Raw genomic sequence first — 17,829 nt, forward strand, 5'->3', positions numbered from 1 at the left:
GCTCAGTTGTTTATCCTTCGAGGTCAGTAACACGAATGCTATTGAGTTAGGTAATATAATCTACGCTACTTAAAAAGGATAGAACAATTCAGTGTGTAATGTGCCCTACAATTGTAGGCATTGCTATCTTCATTCCTGTGCTGCAGATCACAGCACAGCTTTCAGGTCATGTTTGTATGGTAAAACTGAATTAAGTGTCTTTAATTTTGAAATTTAAAATTCCCATTTTCAGTATTAACTTTTCAGTTGAGCAATTGTATCTATTTAGACGTTCATTTCATCATTGACGAAGAACAGACTGCTACTGAAGGATTTGCCCTGATAAAACAAACTCAATTTTATATGTTTAAGATTATATTTGTCAGAACTCATTGCAGCTATATCAAGATGATAGTTTACAGATTCCTTTCGTGGCATAAGAAGATACACTTCTGTCTTTAAGCAAGCAACTTAGTATAAGAACACGTCTCTGTATTTAGTTTTTTCATTTTCATCTTTTTTCAATTATTCCCGTGTAAATCATTATTTTGGAATCCCTTTTTTCTACACCAACTACGCCCGAAGGTTTCATTTTCTGCATGGATCACCTTGCCAAAGAGGGAGATATTTTCTGATGCTAATCTTAAGCCTTTCCTGCCCCTTCCTAAAACATACATTTATTTTCTGTTGATTTTGTCTGTTCTAAATCCCACCCTCTTTTGTATTGTATTCTCAACATTGACTATGCATTATGAGTAGCATTAAATGAGAAGCGAGGATGGCAGCATTTCTAGTCTCCCTCTATATTCATCAAGCAACCAGGTAGGATCACTGTGTGAAAATATCACTAGCCAAGATCAGCAGTAAACACCCCCGGCTAGAATGTCTTACGAGTAAAGCAATGTACAGTCTCATTCGGGTATACAACTCACTGCGAAGGACCACATGGGTATGAACAATTCTTATCACTCTTTAAGGCTGAACCTCAACAAGTATATTCACAAGTGTGTAGAAGACTACAACTGGCATACAATGTCATATATGATTTGATGTTCGGTAGCACGCCATTGGTGCCCTGTGTTGCCATCCTCTGCGTTGCAGTTAGAGAAAAATAGAAGATTCATGGCTTTTCTGGTAGCTGAAGAGGAAGGGTGCACTATTGCACCCAGTGAAGTTACCCAAGCAGCTCCCACTCCGCGGTGATTTTAACAGGTGTAAAGTTCTAAAGGGTAGTGATCACTTTCCTCCCTACTTGCCACTTTTAAATCAATCAAATAATGCCAAAGGTTAAGTGAAACAAGTATGAAATCTAGATTACTATTGGATTTCGCAAAAGTTGGTTGTTTTGTCAGGTCCGAAGGAAGGCGGCCGTTACATGCTCTTAGACCATGATCTGCCGTTAGCCTAAGCAATTGAACGGCCAAAGTGGAACACTTAACAAAGTTTGAGGTTTCAAGCTGGGGAATTTTGTACACCTGGTCCTCATCCTCAAAAACGTCATTAATACCAGAAACCGGTTCGAAATTACAGTTTAGGTCGCCTCCCAAAATTACCGGGGTATCTCCAACTACCTTTTTCAAAAAGAGATCCAGTATTTCCAAAGTAGGTGAGACCTTGGAATGGGCAAGTGGTCTATTATAGACGTTGACAATGTAACATTCATTTCCATTTGGGGGTACAATTTTTAGGGCCAGAATATCGGGTGTTCCTGTCTCTATAATTTCAACCCTCATAACCAAGGTGATTTTAAGCCATATGATCAACCCCCCTGACGGTCTCCCCCTATCAGACTGAACTGCCTCAGTGCCATAGGTTTTGTATCCGACTCTATGAGGAACATCTATTGCCCATGTTTCTTGCAATAAACAAAGGTCACTAGTATCAACATAATCAGCCCATTCAGGATCCTTAAGATTTTTACCAACACCAGCAATGTTCCAAGACAAAATGAGAAAACGTGGGGTCAGTCTATTACTGGAACAGGTTTGATCATCAAAAGCCGGCATAAGTACCGGCTGATGATGAACATTACCTAGCTGTATATCGGCAGTTTGATTCTCTGTCTCAATGACCACATCTCTTACTATTGTATTGGTTCCCCCATCTAGGCAACCCACATCCAGATCGTGACATACTTTATCAGCTGCTAGAGACCTTTCCTCGCTCTGGTGGTAATAAGACTTATTACCTAGTGTACAGTAGGTGTCATATAACTTGGGAATACAATCTGGCATAGTCCCAAGTCAATCGACAGCATCTAGACAACTGAACCTGTTAAAGGTGGGAATACCAGACCACATATTTCGATCTGCCTGTCTAGCCAAGTTGGGTACATAGCCGTGACACTGTTTGACAGTGTTCCAATTGGACCCATATTGTATGGGCCTAGGTGGGGGGTAAAAAAACGATAGAGGCCTGGCTTCAATGGGTGGTGTATCTCCATATGATTTCCATTTGCAAATCTGTTCAACACTATGGGGTTCCTCAAAAGAAATGACTATGCAGTCACCCATAATTGATTTAGCCATGGGTCCTACCCACGGCACCCTACGAACCATGAGGATTTTACTTTTCATATGATTCGGAATGGGTTTATTCGAATTTAACCAATAGATCACTTTATTTTTTAGAGATTGAAAGTTCTCCTCATATTGGTTTTCTAATTCAGGTACCCCTGTAAGAACAATTACAAATGGGCTTGCGTCAGGTGGTAAATCTATATACCCTCCTTTAAAGTTGTTATAAGCATGGCCAGATTGATTGTTTGGCTTATTAGGAACATTGGCAAAAGATCTATCAGTCAAGGATTTATTGCTGACAGGTAGATTAGATGTGGATTTCTGTGGAACAGGGGTGTTGGGGATAGCAGAATGGGTAGTAGCAACATTTGGTAATTGAGGCGTTTTGCTTTGAACATGACCCTTCAGCAGAGATTTGTTAGAGGTATTTGCAGATGACGAGGTCGAGGGAATTATATTTGATGTAACTAATGTATTTGTTATCGATGTTTTATTTGTTCTTTTAACTATTTCCTCTTTTTGCTGCTGTATGCTAGTTGGATTTTTATTCAGAGGTATCACAGGAGCAGTAACTGGTGCTTGCATAGACACTATGGGTACATCAGTGCAATTGAGACTTAAGCTAGATAGTGTAATAACACTTTTTTCTACCTCAAGCAACTGATTCTCAATGCCAGTTAACCTCACTTCTAATGGCCTGAGTAGTTTCTTAAGCGTATCCCATACCAGTTTTAAAAACTCTTCCCTTCCCTCTTCCTGTCCTACCATGTTCAAAGAATTTCTCTGGCCCTCATTGACAGAGTGGTCAGTCATTATGACCGAGTTTTGCTCATCTGTACTAGCATTGACGCTTTGAACAATTAGAGGCGCTTGGTCAGACATATTATTAGCAATACTTACATTGAGTGTTTGCGGGGCCCCCCCTATAATATTTTGGCTAAAGGCTACCTTCGCCTTTTTTCTAGCATACGCAGATATATGTTTCCGTTTTCTCTTATGTTTTAATGATGTCTTAACAGGCACCTGGCTTTTAATCGGGTCTGTTTCCACCAATACCTTTTGCTTCTCACCATTTTTACTACCCACGATCTTCCCTATCAGTGGGTCCGAAGATGGAAAGCTTTCAGATACAACACTGACAGAGGGGCCCGAGGGAACAAAGTCTTGATTAATAGAGGGAGTTGTTTCCTCAGCAGTAGAGTGAACCTCGACCAAGGTGATAATTGGTGTGGGGCCAGTAGTGCGCTCAGGGGTTTTTGAGGAGGCAATACTACCTAGAGAGGATTTTTTCCCTAATACTAGTTCGGTAGAGAGCCTCCTTGCAGACTCCAGCTCCAAGGATACTCTGTGCTGGAGTTTAGTAATCTCATTATCAATTGAAAGGCTAGTCCTTGTGATAAAATCATCCAGGGTCCCTGTAGCCTTTTTCACGGATTTGGTAGACTTACTCCTAGTTTCACGAACAGACATTATTTAAACTATAGGTTGTTTAAAATTAAAACACAAGCGCAACTAAACAACGCAAATAAAAAAAAAAATATAACCAAGAGGGATGGCCCGGTCCGGTCTTAATCGGTCTATAACGGCCTAAAACGGCCCTGTCTTTGCCCAGTCTTAGCCCCGGTCTTAGCCCCGGTCTTAGCCCCGCGCGCGTCCCGCGTGCGCGTTGCTATCACTGATTATCAGGGAGAAGAACAGGTGGAGGGGGCGGGAAGAGGACCAGCTGCGGCCGATCAGCGCCGCTGAGCACGCTGGTCCTCGCAGTCCCGCCTCTGTCCTTGGTGTCAGCTGTAATGTCCCTGAAGGCGCGTTGGTGCTCCAATGCACGAGTGAAAACCAAGGGCTGGATCCCCAACAAGGTCTCTTGCCTGCGAGCGGCTCCCGCGAAGCGGGGGCCGCGAGGCGTGGCGAAGTGGCCAGAAAACGGACAGGCAAACAGGAGCAGCACTCCCAGCAAGGTCAGTGAAGTTACCCAAGCAGCTCCCACTCCGCGGTGATTTTAACAGGTGGAGGGGGCGGGAAGAGGACCAGCTGCGGCCGATCAGCGCCGCTGAGCACGCTGGTCCTCGCAGTCCCGCCTCTGTCCTTGGTGTCAGCTGTAATGTCCCTGAAGGCGCGTTGGTGCTCCAATGCACGAGTGAAAACCAAGGGCTGGATCCCCAACAAGGTCTCTTGCTTGCGAGCGGCTCCCGCGAAGCGGGGGCCGCGAGGCGTGGCGAAGTGGCCAGAAAACGGACAGGCAAACAGGAGCAGCACTCCCAGCAAGGTCAGTGAAGTTACCCAAGCAGCTCCCACTCCGCGGTGATTTTAACAGGTGGAGGGGGCGGGAAGAGGACCAGCTGCGGCCGATCAGCGCCGCTGAGCACGCTGGTCCTCGCAGTCCCGCCTCTGTCCTTGGTGTCAGCTGTAATGTCCCTGAAGGCGCGTTGGTGCTCCAATGCACGAGTGAAAACCAAGGGCTGGATCCCCAACAAGGTCTCTTGCCTGCGAGCGGCTCCCGCGAAGCGGGGGCCGCGAGGCGTGGCGAAGTGGCCAGAAAACGGACAGGCAAACAGGAGCAGCACTCCCAGCAAGGTCAGTGAAGTTACCCAAGCAGCTCCCACTCCGCGGTGATTTTAACAGGTGGAGGGGGCGGGAAGAGGACCAGCTGCGGCCGATCAGCGCCGCTGAGCACGCTGGTCCTCGCAGTCCCGCCTCTGTCCTTGGTGTCAGCTGTAATGTCCCTGAAGGCGCGTTGGTGCTCCAATGCACGAGTGAAAACCAAGGGCTGGATCCCCAACAAGGTCTCTTGCCTGCGAGCGGCTCCCGCGAAGCGGGGGCCGCGAGGCGTGGCGAAGTGGCCAGAAAACGGACAGGCAAACAGGAGCACCACTCCCAGCAAGGTCAGTGAAGTTACCCAAGCAGCTCCCACTCCGCGGTGATTTTAACAGGTGGAGGGGGCGGGAAGAGGACCAGCTGCGGCCGATCAGCGCCGCTGAGCACGCTGGTCCTCGCAGTCCCGCCTCTGTCCTTGGTGTCAGCTGTAATGTCCCTGAAGGCGCGTTGGTGCTCCAATGCACGAGTGAAAACCAAGGGCTGGATCCCCAACAAGGTCTCTTGCTTGCGAGCGGCTCCCGCGAAGCGGGGGCCGCGAGGCGTGGCGAAGTGGCCAGAAAACGGACAGGCAAACAGGAGCAGCACTCCCAGCAAGGTCAGTGAAGTTACCCAAGCAGCTCCCACTCCGCGGTGATTTTAACAGGTGGAGGGGGCGGGAAGAGGACCAGCTGCGGCCGATCAGCGCCGCTGAGCACGCTGGTCCTCGCAGTCCCGCCTCTGTCCTTGGTGTCAGCTGTAATGTCCCTGAAGGCGCGTTGGTGCTCCAATGCACGAGTGAAAACCAAGGGCTGGATCCCCAACAAGGTCTCTTGCCTGCGAGCGGCTCCCGCGAAGCGGGGGCCGCGAGGCGTGGCGAAGTGGCCAGAAAACGGACAGGCAAACAGGAGCAGCACTCCCAGCAAGGTCAGTGAAGTTACCCAAGCAGCTCCCACTCCGCGGTGATTTTAACAGGTGGAGGGGGCGGGAAGAGGACCAGCTGCGGCCGATCAGCGCCGCTGAGCACGCTGGTCCTCGCAGTCCCGCCTCTGTCCTTGGTGTCAGCTGTAATGTCCCTGAAGGCGCGTTGGTGCTCCAATGCACGAGTGAAAACCAAGGGCTGGATCCCCAACAAGGTCTCTTGCCTGCGAGCGGCTCCCGCGAAGCGGGGGCCGCGAGGCGTGGCGAAGTGGCCAGAAAACGGACAGGCAAACAGGAGCACCACTCCCAGCAAGGTCAGTGAAGTTACCCAAGCAGCTCCCACTCCGCGGTGATTTTAACAGGTGGAGGGGGCGGGAAGAGGACCAGCTGCGGCCGATCAGCGCCGCTGAGCACGCTGGTCCTCGCAGTCCCGCCTCTGTCCTTGGTGTCAGCTGTAATGTCCCTGAAGGCGCGTTGGTGCTCCAATGCACGAGTGAAAACCAAGGGCTGGATCCCCAACAAGGTCTCTTGCCTGCGAGCGGCTCCCGCGAAGCGGGGGCCGCGAGGCGTGGCGAAGTGGCCAGAAAACGGACAGGCAAACAGGAGCAGCACTCCCAGCAAGGTCAGTGAAGTTACCCAAGCAGCTCCCACTCCGCGGTGATTTTAACAGGTGGAGGGGGCGGGAAGAGGACCAGCTGCGGCCGATCAGCGCCGCTGAGCACGCTGGTCCTCGCAGTCCCGCCTCTGTCCTTGGTGTCTTCCTTTACTGTTTCTCACTCTTCCCCCCGCCTTTTGTCTGTCTCCATAACCTCTCATTATCTTCACTAAAGTGTCTTTCTCTCCAGTCTAAGCTTGCTAAGCACCACACACGCGCATCTCTTACTCTTGCACAGGGCAGCACTGGTCCAGTATCATACCCCACTCTTCCCTGAAGTGCCTTACCTCAACTTGCCAGGTGTCTCTCACTTGCTCTTTCCACTTTGCAGCTCCACCCTGTCTCTGTGTACCCATCCCTCTCAGAGTTCTCTGAAGCATTTGTTGTCCCTATCTCAGCCTCTCGTGTCTCCTTCCACCGCCTGTGGTGTCTCTCTGTCTCCCCTGCATTATATCACTATGTCTGCTTACATCCACTTCACTTGCCTGTCCCACCCGCCCCATCCAGCTTAAAGAAAGCTGTGTGACACGGCACCTTGCAGTGTCATAGATTTTTTGTTTAAATTGCACTTTTATGCATAGTTAGTTCCCATTGGGATTCATGCTTAGTTTCACAATAGTAAATGAGAGACCTGGACGGCTAAATTACTTTTTATTTACCTCAAAATCAACTATTTCATGTCCCTTTTTTGCCGGAGTGCCAGATGAAGCTTCTTTTTCATCAAACATTAGCTTATTTTTTGGCATTCATGATCATCCAGTTGCTTGAACTATCTTTGCTTCGCTCCAGACTGGCCTGTGACAGCACTGTATAGCTATTCCATCCCTAGTGGCTCAGTACCCAGGATAATGTGCTGCATGTCTGAACACTTGTAAGGCTAGACCTGTTGGCTATGCCAATGCTTGTTTACATTACTAGCAGTGGAAGGGGATGCTCAAAATTCCTCCAGTCACGGAGCACAGGGGTGGGTGATAGACACTTTTCTGCATGCTGGGTTTGTTGGCGTGATGCTTTGAGATTCACGCAGCTAATGATGGTGAATCTTGGCATACTGTTGTCACTCTTGGCAAGATGATGGCCATACCTAGCACAACACTGTTAGTGGCATAACTAAGCTGTTTCCTGGAAAATTGTTAGCATCAATGCCATAATAGTGCCAGTGTCTGATTACTGCTGCCCCTGCAGGTAATTTATGACCTATGCTGAAATCTTTTGCATGATGGCAACAATACCTGACATAACTAGCTCTGATTTCCATAGAATAGCACAAAGGTATCTACCTCTAACATAATGCTGGCACAGCATCATTGCGACAATTCTCAGTATGTTTTTTGACAGTTTTATGCAAGTAAAGCTGAGGATGGAGAGTTTAAACAGCATTTGGTGGTTTGAGAAACAGAGACATTATGCATCTTACTGTGTCGGTGGTGAGCGATGTTGCACAGGAAGCAATTTGAACAAGTCACATTCTTTCAAGTATTCAGTCATCAACTTAGCCATTCATCCATCCTTACACTCACTCATTAATCAATACAGCGATGTGTTCATTCACTTTTTCACACATTCATCTATCCATGCACTTATCCACCCATTCACGCACTCATCCATTCACATGTACTCTTATCGTCTCTCATCCATCAATTCTAACAACTGGATCCTTCTGATAGTCAGCCACTTGCCTGTACACACTACCAGTGCTTCATTTGACCCGGTGGTTTCCGGCACTAAGGGGCATATTATCAAGCACGGCGTTAACATTATCGCCGCTTTAGCGGCAGAAAACTGCCGCTAAAGCGGCGATAATGGGCTTGATAATATGCCGCAGAGAATTCCAATAGAAGCCCATGTTCACACCAGAACATGGGCTTCTATGGGAATTCTCAAGGGCATATTATCAAGCCCATTATCGCCGCTTTAGCTGCAGTTTTCTGCCGCTAAAGCGGCGATACAGTTAACGCCGTTTCTTGATAATATGCCCCTTAATTCTTAGCACCAGCGCTTGTGACTGTGACTGTCTGCCACATGGTGGTGCTGTCTGCCAAATTTGAGATTGAGCACAACAACAGCTGTTTATTAATTTAATATACATTAGCAGTCACTATAATACATGCCACCCAAGCCATTCGTATAGCTTTGGGGGCCCTGAATAGTATGAAGTGACACACTTGTGGGGGTATGATGTTTAGTAGTTTTGTTTGCACTGTAATTGGCAGCGCTGGCAGGGGCAATGGATGGTGCAGGCTACCTGTCCTCCTGATGAGGGCCCCAATGCTGGACTGGGATCCAAAACCAGCCACGGCAAAGTGCTCGGCGGGCCCCCCGGGGGTGGTGGTGCGGCCGAGCTGTGTGCCAAGGCCGGTTTGGGCCGATTTTATTACAGGGGCCGGTATTGCAGCTATGTTACAAAAACGGCCCTGAAACAAAAACGGGCCCCCAGCGGCCCAAAACCGGCCCCCACCCCGGCCGCCCAATGGGGGAATGCCCGGTGCCCGCTACGGCCAGTTGGGCCCTGGAGGGCCCTGGCACTTATTGTTTTACAAACTAACCACTGAACTACACTACGCGCACCAAACTGAAAACTATAAAGCAGTGCTTATATTCATAAAAAGCAGACTTTTTCCAAGCTTGTTTTATCCCGGAGTCCCGGGATCCCGTATTATGTGCCAGCCCAGATCTTTTCACAAGCGTGCCCAGTATCATATCTGAAACGAGTTTGCCCTTGCAGGCTTTGCCGTGTGCACTGTGCAGAAATCATAAACATGTCACCGGAAGCTGTTGTGAGTTGCCCTAGAATCACTGATGCACGTTTATGACGAAAACCAAACGTGACTGGTGTTTGCAACAGGAACACTTTTATCCTTTCGATCTGTTGCCATTTGGCTATCTCTTGTGCCACTACCAGAACCCGAGCTGAAACGTTCAATGTGGCTAATATGTCTGAGGGACCAATGTGCCCTCACTCCCATATATTGTGTCATTTTGAGCAATGTTGATATCAGCTTTTAGTTAGATATTTGACATGTTCTTGTAACTATTTACATTGGAAATATTATCATTAGGAAATTTTAAAAAAATAACAACAGTCATTGTGAATAAATGCATTAACTCTTCGGTGTATTTTATTCTGTTCCTCCTACACTAGACCCACCGTGGTATAAAAGGCGTGGTGACGGATGAATTTGGGAATCCAATCAAGAGAGCCCGCATCTCAGTCAGAAACATACGGCACGACATTTTAACAGGTAGAGTATGCACACGACTATACTACAATAATGTACATGGAAGTGTTGGGTTCTGGCAGGCTCGCGTAAACTCGTGGGTATAGGGTCATCTGTGCAAAAGATCTCCATCACACAGAAGGGGGCGAAGCAAACCTAGGTAATCTGGCCACATGGTGCTCTTGGCTCCTAGAAACTTTAGTTTTAGTCCTGCCTTAACTAGCTGCCCAACAGTTGAATGATGCTAGACAAATCAGTCCATCTTCCTGTGTCTTGAACTGTAGAGATTTGCAGCCCACGATGCTTCTCTCTGCCGTCATCCAGCTTGTATGTGGCTTCCATAAGAAGTCTTTATCGTGAACAGTCACCGCCTTCCAAATATGGGCAATAGCTGGTAATAATACAGGGATGAGAAAAAAGAAAAGCTTCAAAGAGGACACAGACTTTGCTATGTGGTCTTCTTGCATGTAGAAGTTCACCTCCTATGCTACACTAGTTTACTTAATTTCTAGTGTGACCTAAACAGCCAAACAACCAAAGGTCTCCCTCAGGTCATAAAGTTTCTTTACTACCCCAGTTTTGTTTTGTAAGGCCGCATAGTTTGCTATACTATAGGTCATATAGCCAACAGTGTTCTTACTATTTCTCCGCCAGCTTATTTTTTAAGTTTAAGAGACTTTATTAAACAATGGATAGCAATAACATAAAATGTCAAAACGTTAATTATATAAACACATTACCAGACGTGTGAGAACATGACAATTCATAAAGCTGCATAGTATTTCTATCAGCATAAAGACCATAGTAACAGATGCCACTATCCACCATAGAATAAAAGAAAAGAAGAAAGGAGAAAAGACAGTGGGAAAAAGGTAGTTAAAATGAGAGGGAGGGAAAGAATCAGAAAAAATAAACGTCATATTCCTAAGTATACAAATCTAAGAAGGTAAGAATAAAGAATGTGTAATTCATCAATGATACAGCTTATAACAATTTACATTCGCCGTTCTTGCTTCACAATATAACTATGATATTTAAAAATTCAACGATGTGTAGATAAGTAACTACGGTAAGTCTAGATGGTGAGTATGATGGATTTGACAATAATTATTAACAAAAGAAATTATAAGAAACCTTAAGGATTTGCTATTAATAGCAAGTGAATTTGGTGACACATATGCAGTGTCACGTTTATGACTGGAACAAGCACTGTATTACCATGTCTTAAAAGAAACATCAGCAGCATATAGTTGGGAAACCAACTATTACTAAGCTGTTGAAAGGGAGCTGCTTATCGAAAATATGAATATCAAAGGAGCAACAGGGCCAATCATTTGAAAGGCAACCCAAAAATATATTTGCAACATTAAAAAAATATTGTAGTTAAAAATGAAATTTATTTGACTACAAATTAGTTGCCAAAACCTGAGGATATGGGGATATGTAAAACGCATATATGTCAGATCTGTGAGTTTTCATTACAAAACAAATAGTATTATGTAAGACAGGCTTTAATCTGTTACATGTCAAAGGGGTTATCATAAGTCTTTTGTATATAAAAGCAAAGATGGGCTGCACTTTCAGTGCATGAGGACTTATGAACTGTTATCCAAATCTTATTCGGTAAAGTAATGGGCCAAGATGTATTTAAATCTTGCTCCCATAAAATGTTAGATTATGACAGAAGTCTAATATCTGTCAGGACTAAGAGTTTTAATCGAGCTTTTAGTTGTGCAGAGAGATATTTATTATATGAACATTATCTGCATTTGAAAGGTGGGTATTATGTAGCTCTGTGTAAACATCTAACATACCTTTAGATAACAGCCTTTGAGCCTTATTATGATTTTGACGGCGTAGGAGCGGGCCGCCACGCTGCCTCCCCACTCCCACACCGCCAAAGCCAAAACAGACCGCCTGCTGGATTACTATTTTTTAAGTCACTGGCAGGCAGATTTTGGCATTGCAATGGCAGTGCCTTTAAAATAGGCACTGCAGTGGGAATGCCAAAGCATGTCCGTGCACTGCCTAAAATGCACATTGTTGTGCATTTCGTTCCATGCAGAAACATGGTGACGCATCCAGATGGGGGACACACAGTGTGCCCCCCTGCATCCACCCCATGGTGCAGGAGCACAAGTGGGCCCTATATGACCCCCCTCTGTTTCCTCACCATCACACTTTTCATGGCGGTCGCACCGCCATGAAAAGTTCGGTGGAGAAGAAACTCCTAATATGCTTGGTGGTACCACAGCAGCACTGCCAGCATATTAGGGGTCTCGGACAACTGCACCACCACCAGAGGTCGTAGATCCCTGACAGTAGCAACGGTCCCATGACGGTCCAACTGCCACAGTCCTAATGCGGTGGGCAGACCGCCTCTCTGGGGGGGTGCAAGCCGTCATCATGGGTTCGCCGATCCATTGGACCACCAAACTCGTAACAAGGCCCTATATTTCCGTTCAAAGAAACTTGATAGGTTAATTTATTTGTAACATCTGAAAAAGAAAGAATATGTTCATAAGAAAAAAGTTGATGTATCCATAACCATCCCCTTAGCTCTCCATGTATTCCAGTTGTAGAGCTCAGAGATTATCTCCATAGCTTCCCTCCCTGCAATCATAGTATAACACAGTATAGTATAACCAGAACAGCCCAGAGCCATATTCAATAGAGGAGACATAGTTTTGCCATGATAGAATACATTTCAGAAACATGGCTAACAGATATCCACCATAGCTACTAATAAGCCATCTAGTGTCTGCATATCTTCCCCCTCTCAGACATTTGTTTGTCGAAGTATTTAAGCCTCTTATCAAAGTCCATCCATAGATAGTCCAATTTGAATCTGCTCATTTACATTTATCAATTGTATTTGAACTTCGGGCCCCCAATGCTATCCCCATATATGTTTGAAAGAATACTTACAATGTTTAGTGTCAGTCCTGGACCATCACATGTAAACCCCTTGTGAAAACTTTAGGCATATGATCTATATGATTGCGTCATCAGCATCTAAAAGAAAGGCACAAGGACTCCACCTATTGTTGATGAATGCATTTGCACTCCATTCATCCTGAATAGGGTTTTACTACATGCATACCAAAGAGGAGTGGGTCCAACACACAGCTAACTTATTTGATTTTTTACAGGTGACTTGCACCACAAATCATACTTTTTAATGATTGTTTGTTTAGTGAATCATTCATCCTTGTAGACGGTGTAGCTGAAACGCTAAGCAACTGGCTTAATATTGAGTGGTAATGGAAACTGCTGTGATTTCAAGAGAGAGTGAGACTCTGGCAGCAGGGTTGTCCGCCATACTGTGTTGGAGGAAATTATACCTCCCTTTTTAGCACTTCCCCAAAAACTGGAGAATTATCCATTCTCCGCGATCAATTATATTAGCCGCGACAGCACATACTGGACATAGATCTTTACATGTGAATAGCCATATTGTAATACAAGGACCAGAATTACATTACAGCTGTAATAAAGTGTCACAATGTATTTACAACAGGGGACACTGCATTGTTGTCTGACCTCTCACTTTGTGTTTGCTTGACTGTGAAAACTATGGTTAATTTCTACTGAAAACAATCCTCTGATTGGAACATAGCCAACTGGGGAAAGTTGCATGTAGAATTGCTCTGCCACAGGTACATCTTTGGTACTCAAATAACCTGAATGGGATGGTTGCCAAAGATGCAATGGTGGTGTATGACTATATGATGTTTTGAAAGCTGTTTTCAAACCTGCTGTCATTTCTTCCAGTTCACTGATGAAATAAACCCATTCTATTGGATATACAACTGTGAAGCTTTGTGTTTTGTTGATCTAGTGAAGTGATTTTAGAATCCCATCAACTTTAAGTCCATTTGTATTGATTGCACAATTGACTTCGGGAGCATGATCATGCTACCCAGATTCCTTCATGTTTTCTGTGGCAATCGAAAGCACATCCCAGCTGATATTCACTAGAAACCAATCATTTTCTTTAATGATAGGGCTAAAAAGCGCACTAATGACCTAAAAGCTGCATTATGATCATGATGGGTTGGACACATGGCATATCATACTGCCACTCAACATCAGCATGCCATGCACAGTTTTAGTTTCACTTGTGATATTTTTGATGAGGCAGATAAAGTTCTTGGTAATTTGATACGCCCTACTGAATTGCTGATTTTTCTAGTGCTGTAGAAAGCAGAAGGCAGTGGTCCTTTTTCTCATGCAGACTAAAGGTATGAAGGTAGGCTTGTAAAGTAAAGGGGAATTCAACAATGTGCGTTTCAGAGATGCTGATTCGGTAAGAAACTGGTCCAGGGACCACAAGAAGATCTTCGGAGTAGAGATAGTTTTCGATTCTCCAGTTAAAACTTGGATCATTACCAGAAAAGGTTTACTGATGTATGTCGTAATTTTGTCAGCTGGGAAGGGACTCGTTTCCCAGAACAAGCAGGAATTCTACGAATAGGGTAGGTTTTATAGGAAGAAGTGATATCCCCCAAAAACCTGTTCAATGTTCATAGATTAAGCCATAATTTAGTGAAACCTTCAAGGGATGTTGAACTGAAAATATATTTTCCTCACAATACAGCTGTTTTCCATAGGGCCAGCATTGAAATATCTTACTGAAAATATATACAGAGGGCCTTGGAACCCCAGACACTACTGACAGTATGATGTCTTGCTCATATGGTGTAGACGATCCTGAATGTGGTGGATTTTGGCAGGTACTGTACTGTATTTGTCTTAGATTCCTGGCGGGGACATGGTTTCTGAAGCCATGAGCTTTGGAAAGATGCTAGTCACATGGTCAGGACTATTAGTACATTTTGCATTTGGGCTTGTGAATGTGATGCACTGTCAGACAAACATTGCAATGAGGTCTTGTCTCTTTCAGATAACTCTCTGATATCATCTCGATTAGATGATAGAATGGCTGTAGATGTGTGAATTAGAATTTGTAATACAATGCAAGTTGTAATTTATCTCAAGGCAAAATTAAAAGTTTAGTCCTCATGAGATCCATAACTTGTCTAATATTATCACCTGGCTACAAACGTTCTCAAATTCGTAAATGTTTTTGTCCGCATAAAATGCAGAATCTATGCAAATATATAAGTCTTGCATAATTCTGAGAGGTAATGCCTATTAAATACCTGTACCACCTGATGTGATAATTACTGGTCCTGTATTACAGCACCATACTAAGTTTTGCACCACACATTAATGGAAAATACAGTAGTACTGCATGTTTTCCCCAGTTGGACTGGTTGAAAGCTCAGCATGGTCAACTTACCCCGTAAGATTTCTTGCAGATTTTACCAAGAGAAAATTGTGTAATGAAATGGCTGCAAGTGCTATAAAGTTCAATTATATTGCTGTCCTGATTTTAATCCAAACTTCTGTTTGGACACAAATAGGAAATCCCATGTTGCTTGTAACGACTACATAAATATGGTGTGGAAGAAACTATTGTTTCACTACAGCATACATTCCATACATACATACTTGCCTTCCCTCCTTTCCCTTCTGGAATACATACCTCTCTTAGCTCCTGCACATTCTGAGACATTCTAACAAATCGATCTGGTGTAACGGCCAGAGCTGCCGACTAGAACTGGAGAACCAGGTTCTAGTCTCAATGTCAGCTCAACATCCTGTGGATCTGGGCAAATCACTTATACTCCCCATTCCAGCAAACAACCTTTGGATCGAATTCATGATATTTAAAACTTCAGAAAAATCTAGATAAAGGCTTCAATTTTGTTAGACTTATTTAACACAACAGTTCTGAAATGCATCATAAATTCAATCGAGTTTTGTACTTATTAAAATGTAAGACAATTTCTTATTTTCTCATTTTAGGTGCTGATGGGGACTACTGGAGAATATTGGTTCCCGGGACGCACATTGTCAGTGCTCATGCCGTAGGCTACACAAAGGTGATTAAGAAGATCACTTTACCAGCAAACATGATTAAGCCTGGTCGAGTAGACTTTACCTTAAGACGTACTAAAATCGTCCAACGTCCAAAATTTGATAATGTCCCACTGGAGGACATTTATGATCGATTCGACCCGTTAGATCAGTTCGACCCACATAAGCAGCACGGAGCAACCGAGGAAGGAGGTGAACCATCAGCAGACAGAGAAAAACCTTGGTGGTGGACATACTTTAGTACTCAAGGTCAAAATAGGCCTGTGTGGCTCCTCAAAAACCATTAGGCGATATCACTGTTTTATTTTCAAATACCGTAGTGCACAATTCCAAACCTTCATACTCTTCTATAGAGAAAAGGGATTATATGTATGAACATTTTAGAAGTAAATGCCATTCTATGAACGAATGTAGCAATGATATTCTTGAAAGTGTATTTTCCTTCTTTTGTTTTCTTTAGAAATCACTGTTGAGATTTGACCCAGATCTGTCCAAAATAAACCATCGCCACACTTTGTAAGCCATGTATCTTGTTTATTTAAACAAATGTACGTATCCAAAATTACACTTGCAAACCCAGGGAGTAGAGCACTTCGAAAAACTTAGAACAAGGGATACCACAATGGCATATGTCTGTTCAGCTTGATTAAGCGAGAGAGAAGTTATCCACTGGATCAGCACTTTATGATAGATTGTTGCTAACATTGCATATCCTACAATCCAGTCTGATTTTATAAATGCATTTATTATGTTCTCAAGAACATTTCTTCTCCTGATTTCTAATGCAAGCATATTTGCCATTTTGACTATGTTAAAGAACATATTGATAGTAGAAAAATAAAACAACTTGTGTAAACTTATTGATGGACTCCCTACATTTATCTATATGTAACAATGATGTGCTCTTTCAAGACTTTCTCAGAATACTCTGTAATGTGGTTGTGCAATGAGATCTATCTATGTTAAATATTTTTTATTGGATATAAGAAAACACAGGATTACAAATATAAACTAGTCAATAATGTTCAAAATATAAGCATACCAGCGCATAAAAAATAGTAACTACATAATAGGATAATTATACAGAAAAAGGTTACAGAGTATATAAACATTTATAATAACGTGCCTAAAATGGAGACGAATAAAAATGGAAAAAGAAACCATACCCTAGTCCAACGCCTCAACGACACCGGCATCCAGGGGATTGCTCTGGAATGGATCATCTCATACCTCTCCGGCAGAACACAGAGAGTACGCCTCCCTCCGTTCCGCTCTGAGGCCACCGAAGTCATCTGCGGCGTCCCGCAAGGATCATCGCTCAGCCCCACTCTCTTCAACATCTACATGAAACCCCTCGCTGCCATCGCACGCCAACACAACCTCAACATCATCTCCTACGCCGATGACACCCAGCTGATTCTCTCCCTGACCAGAGACCCCGACACCGCCAAAGCCGACCTACACGAAGATGTCGCCGAATGGATGAACATCAGCCGCCTGAAGTTGAACACGGACAAGACAGAAGTCCTCATCCTGGGACCATCGCCCTCTGCATGGGACGACTCCTGGTGGCCCCCGGCCCTGGGCACCGCACCCAAGCCAACGGACCACGCACGCAACTTGGGCGTCATCCTGGACTCCTCCCTATCGATGACCAGACAAGTCAACGCCGTCTCCTCATCTTGCTTCCACAACCTCCGCATGCTCCGCAAGATCTTCAGATGGATCCCGACTGAGACCAGGAAGACTGTCACCCAGGCCCTCGTCACCAGCAGACTAGACTACGGAAACACCCTCTACGCCGGTACAACAGCCTAGCTTCAGAAAAGACTTCAGCGTATCCAGAACGCCTCCGCCCGTCTCATCCTGGACGCCCCCCGACGCAGCCACATCTCGAGCCACCTAAGAGACCTGCACTGGCTCCCTGTCAACAAGAGGATCATGTTCAGGCTCCTCACCCACGCACACAAATCCCTCCACGACCTGGGCCCAAGGTACCTCAACGACCGCCTGACCTTCT

General features: G+C 44.9%; 1 protein-coding gene across 1 annotated transcript in view; it reads left to right on the forward strand.

Annotated features, from left to right (window-relative positions):
• The window catches only part of CPZ (carboxypeptidase Z), a 297,018-nt gene extending 280,349 nt beyond the window's left edge, over window positions 1-16,669 (forward strand). The window contains exons 10-11 of the mRNA XM_085642486.1: window positions 9,788-9,887; window positions 15,738-16,669. Of these exons, the coding sequence (XP_085498612.1) occupies window positions 9,788-9,887; window positions 15,738-16,096 (459 nt within the window). The 3' untranslated portion in view covers window positions 16,097-16,669. The remainder of the gene's footprint in view (window positions 1-9,787; window positions 9,888-15,737) is intronic.
• The last annotated feature ends 1,160 nt before the right edge of the window (window positions 16,670-17,829 follow it).

This window comes from Triturus cristatus, chromosome 2_2 (genome assembly GCF_964204655.1).
Source record: "Triturus cristatus chromosome 2_2, aTriCri1.1, whole genome shotgun sequence".
NCBI lineage: Eukaryota > Metazoa > Chordata > Amphibia > Caudata > Salamandridae > Triturus > Triturus cristatus.